The sequence below is a fragment of the Condylura cristata genome, unplaced genomic scaffold (genome assembly GCF_000260355.1).
Source record: "Condylura cristata isolate star-nosed mole 26May11 unplaced genomic scaffold, ConCri1.0 scaffold00033, whole genome shotgun sequence".
NCBI lineage: Eukaryota > Metazoa > Chordata > Mammalia > Eulipotyphla > Talpidae > Condylura > Condylura cristata.
The window spans coordinates 16,890,342-16,895,418 of NW_004567134.1; the positions used below are offsets into that span (position 1 = coordinate 16,890,342).

The 5,077-nt window shown below is 62.8% G+C and overlaps 1 protein-coding gene across 1 annotated transcript in view; it reads left to right on the top strand.

Moving 5' to 3' along the window:
* SRGAP3 (SLIT-ROBO Rho GTPase activating protein 3) overlaps positions 1 to 5,077 on the top strand; it is a gene marked incomplete at its 3' end in the record, with an annotated part of 72,682 nt that overhangs the window by 41,880 nt on the left and 25,725 nt on the right. The window contains exons 5-6 of the mRNA XM_012732090.1: positions 968 to 1,165; positions 1,552 to 1,636. Of these exons, the coding sequence (XP_012587544.1) occupies positions 968 to 1,165; positions 1,552 to 1,636 (283 nt within the window). The remainder of the gene's footprint in view (positions 1 to 967; positions 1,166 to 1,551; positions 1,637 to 5,077) is intronic.

A 5,077-nucleotide genomic window follows, 5' to 3' on the forward strand; every position in this document is an offset into this window, starting at 1 on the left:
CGGCCACGGCGGCCGGGCAGCCGGTCTGCGCTACTCGTGGGCGCGAGGACGCGGCCTGTGAATAGCGGGCGTGTCTGGTGCAGGATTCGACTCCTGTCTCCTCTGTGCTTGTCTGTCTTCTGCCGTGAGTTTAAATTACTCTTAAAGAGGGCTGCAGAAGCCCTTTCTCCCAGAATGGGGTTTTTTTTTTGAAGATTTATTTATGGGGTACAGGCCAGAGGAGCAGGGGGGGGTGAGAGGCTTCACCAGAGACAGAGTGGGGAGCAGAACAGGCAGATCGACGGAGCCCACTGCTGAGGGGAGCAGCAGGCGGGTCAGGAGGGGTCTGCTGCGCCCTGTGGTCACCTCCGGGGCGGGGATGGAAGTCGCACTCAGGCAGCTGTGGCCAGCCCCAGTGCTGGGCTTTAACCTGCCGCACCACCAGGGAGGGCCCCTCCCAGAGCTGTTTTGGAAATGACCCCCCTCCAAGTTCGGGGGCCCCTGCAGGGGGACTCACGTGCCACGTGCTCACGTGCCACACTCACGTGTGGCCTCCCGGCCCCCATTCCAGGGAGGAGGTGGGATGCAGAGCACGGCAGAGCTGTGCCCGGCGCGCCTGGAGGCCGCTGGGCCAGGCCTGGGGGCGGAGCTGGAGCACGGCGTCCCTCCCTGCCCCAAGAGCCTCCCGAGGGAGCCCCGGTGGGAGGAGCCAGTTGGGTTCCCGCTCTCGGGGCCCACCGAGAACCCGAGTCCCCTGTGTCTCACGAGGTCTCCCAGGGATCTCTCTGAGAAGCTACAGCCTCGTGCCCTCAGGTGGGGCCCACGCCCAGCCCTGCTCCGCCCCCCAGGCCTCACTGACCCACCGCGACTGGGGCGTGGGCATCCTCGGCCCCCTGCTTGCCGGCTCTGCGGGGGGCGCGAGGGAAGGGGAACACGTTGGGGGTCCGACGCCGAGGGCTGATGGGCACTGGGCCCGGCGCTTCCCCAGGTCCGGAAGACCCTGGACGCCACCATGCAGACCTTGCAGGACATGCTGACGGTGGAGGACTTCGACGTCTCTGACGCCTTCCAGCACAGCCGGTCCACCGAGTCCGTGAAGTCGGCCGCCTCCGAGACCTACATGAGCAAGATCAACATCGCCAAGCGGCGGGCGAACCAGCAGGAGACTGAGATGTTCTACTTCACGGTGAGCACGCTGGGCCTGGGGCCGGGACTGGGGGAGCCGCCCCGGGTGGCAGCCGCCCGTCCACACGGGTCTCCCTACATCTTGCTGAATTCCGTCATGGCCTGGCTTGACCTTTGTGAAATGCGGCCATGGGTCCCAGCGGAGCGCCAGAGCCGACCTGGGTGGCCCAGAGCGGGCGGCCGAGGGAGCTGGGCCGCCCAGAAACCCCTCTCCGGCCTGCGCGACCTCGACTCGCGGGGCGGCCTTGAGTTTGGCGTGGGCTTTGGGGGCAGCGCCCTGCGTGGCTGAAGCAAGCGGCTCCTTCCCGCGGAAGCCGGGTGTCCTCCCCTGCCCCGGCCGCAGGCAGGAGGCGAAGGACTGTGCCACCCCCTTGCCTTGTCTTCCAGAAATTTAAAGAATACGTGAACGGCAGTAACCTCATCACTAAGCTGCAGGCTAAGCACGACCTGCTCAAGCAGACTTTGGGCGAAGGTGAGTGGGGCGGGGTGGGGGGCGCGCTGTGCTGTGGCCCTGCGGTGTTTCTGCCACCGGGCACGGGGCCTGTCTGTGGGGCCTCGCCCCCGCACTTAAAATTCAGCTGTACTGCAGACACACACAAAAGGGGCAATAATGGGGTTACTTACAAAAGGGGAAGGAAAAGGAACAACCCAGGTAACTAGAACATCCTACCAGCGGCTGGCTGGGAGCTCTGGTCACAAATAACTGTCAGCCCCCAGCCATGTGGTCCCGAGAGCCACTGAGCAGGGAGAGGGCCTTGCCTCACCCCTACCCCCCCCCAGAGCTGTTGAAAATCGCTCCCTATTTATCTCCCAAAGTCCCAGAATTCCCGCTAGCTCCACCCTTGGGTCCTCGCAGTTCTGTCCCTGGTGCTGCTGGGAGTTGTAGTTTCCCTCGCAGTTCTGTCCCGGGTACTGCTGGGAGTTGTAGTTTCCCTCGCAGTTCTCTCCCTGGGGCTGCTGGGAGTTGTAGTTTCCCTCACAGTTCTCTCTCTGGGGCTGCTGGGAGTTGTAGTTTCCAATCCCTGGAGCAGGGGGTGGAGCCCAGAAAGCTGGAGCAGGGGGTGGGGTCCACAGACTCTGCAGAGTTCCTTCAGGACAGCCTTCCCCTGGACATTTCTGCAGCCTCGCAGGGCGCTGGGGGAGGGAGGCCGCCCAGGAGGGCTGGCAAGGCTGCCCGGCAGACGCTGGTGCAGGTTGGCTGCAGAAAGTGTGGGGCAGCCAGGGCTTCGTTCAGGCTGCGGAGGAGGAGCAAGGCAAAGGGCGGCGTCTGGCCGTAGGCAGTGGTCAGGGACGCAGGCGTCCACGCCGGTAGGTGCGCTGGCCAGACTGCAGGCCTGCATGTGGCAGGCTGAGGGCGGCTTCCAGGACAGCCCGTTCAGGCCTGACGGTTCTTGGTCCACGGCAGGCCACGTGGACAGTGGCCCTGCCACCTGGCCGGTGTATAGTTTGCTGCACACCCGGTTTGCGTGGCTGCACTCTGGGTCGTTTGCACGTGAAACTGCCCCAGGCCACACTGCCTAGTGACAGTTGGGGCAAACTCCACCTGCTCTCAAACACGGCCTCCGCGTGGGCTCTCCGGCTCCCTGAGCTCACCCCCGCTCCACTCCAGCCCACTCAGCAACTTCGGCCCTTGGGGACTCACCAGGCCCCTTTCTGCCCCCGGGCCTTTGCGTGGGCCTCCGTTGCCCGCCCGCCCTTACCTCAGGCCTCTGTTGGGGGGCGGGAGGGCACTGGAACCTGGCATGACTCTGCTTGGCGGGAAGAAGCGGGCCTCGGGTTTCCGGAGCCGCTGGGCAGCCCCAATCACGCTTGTCCCTCAGCCAGAGAGAGTCCTGTGCTCTGTGTGGAGAGGGGGCTGCTGGCTGAAGGACGGCCCCCCCAAAAGGCAAGAAAACGTGGTCCAGGAAGCAGGCGCCTTATGAGAGCGATAAAGGGGATTTCTAACGCGATGATGCCCAAAGCTCCCCGGACAGCGGCTGAGCAGGTCTAGAGCTCAGCCAGGCGGCGGAGGGCAGGAGGACAGGGCTGGGCTGCGTGGGCTGGGCACGGGGCTGGTCCTCACCGGCCGGCGGGGCTGCCCCCTCCCCACACACATCCTCAGTCCCCACAGCCAGCGCCTGTGCCTGCCCCCTGCCCCCTCGGCCACCATCGGGCGGGTGCGGAATCTGTAGGCACTTGACTGATTTATGAACCCAAAGGCACTTGCGATCAACCTGTGAGAGCTGCCTGTGAATTCCTGGAAAGTTACACAGCGATGACGTTCAGCCAGGCAGAGACAGGGCTGATCGCCAGGGAACAGACAGGCCAGGCCGGGAGGGACAGGACGGGAGGGTCGCCAGGCCAAGGACAGCTGGGAAGGCCTGGAGGGCTGTGAGACAGCACCCAGCTTTACATTTACATCACCGGATTTCCCCAGTCAGCTTTATTGCCCTAATTGCCTACAATATCACGGCCTGTTTTGTGTACAGAAAATGTTTTGACAGCGACATACCCAGGTTTAACAGCCATCCAAATCACGACGGACACTACCTCCAGCACCTTTCCCAGAGCTCCCCTTGCAGCCTGTTCCCCCGTCCTCCACCCCAGAAAGCACGATCTGACTTCTGCCACCCTAGACTGGTCCCGTGTGCTGCTGTTAGGGGGAGCGGGGGCACCAAGGGGCGGCATGGGGTGCCCTCCCGCTTGGGGTGGCGGTTGTAGATCCATGTCGATGTCCGGGCTCATCGGCTCTGGGGCGGGGAAGAGCGACCTGTAATGACCTTTTTCTTCATTTCCCTTCCCTGGCTAAATCCTGCCTCTCCTGACATTTCAGTATTAGGCCAGGCATAGGGAACGGAGGTATCACACTCCCAGACTTCATTCAGACTGTACTATAAAGCCATAATAATCAAATCTGCATGGTACTGGAACACGAGCAGACATACAGACAATGGAATTGAATAGTACTAGGCCAGGCGGGTGGGGCCGAGGAGGAGTGTGGGCACCGAAGAAGCCAGCGCAGCAGGGCGCAGGGGTGAGACAGCCAGTCCAGGGGCGCACTGGGGCGCGGAAGGGGCAGCTCCGGGCCTCACATTAACGGGGGCGGTTCTTGAGGTCCTGGTGGGGGCCCGGTGGGGAGCGGGCCCTGTGAGTCGGTTGGCGGCTACTTATGTTTTCAAAATCAGATGTCCCGGATTCAGAAAGCTAGGTGTCCTTTCAAAAAATTAGACCCCAGATGAGAAAGGGCCTCTCTCCAGCTCCCACTAGCGCTATCAGATGACCCTTTACTGTCGGCCTTGCCGAATGGCCTTAATGACAGAATAATTGCTTTTGCTTGGCATAACTCCTGGCCACTTGCTTTCCAAATTTACTTAGCCTCCAGCCACACCGGGCTTTGCAATGTGATTGTTCTAGTCCTCCTCAGTTTTGAACTGATTAGAACAACAGTCCCCAGGAAGACGCCTCCTCGGAAGCCTCGGGCCAAGAGCGAGAGCCCCCGCGCCACCCCGAGGCCGGTACCTCTGGTCAGCCGCCGGGAAAGCTCGGCTGCTCGTCTGCCCACAGGTCTCGGGAAGTTGGTCAGCTCCAAGGAAGCTGTGTTTTGCTCTAGAATAGTTTCAGATGTACAGCGAAGTTGCAGGCCCAGGACAGAGTGGCCGCACGCACCGCTCCTCCCTGTACTCTGCGTCTCCGCCCGCATGAGGCTGGGGCGCTGGGCACGGTGAAGGAATGTGGCAGGTGGAAAACTGGATTCTCAGACACCGCTCACACCGAGGCCAGGTCTGCTGGCGTCTGCGCTGCGTGATGACCGTGTCCGTGGGCTCTCGGGACGTCAGGCGCAGCCAGCAGAATCTGCCCTGACCTCAGCGCTGGCTTGTGTGCCGGGGGCAGGGCTCACGACGCAGGTGGCAGAGAGCTCAGACGCGCTTGTCCC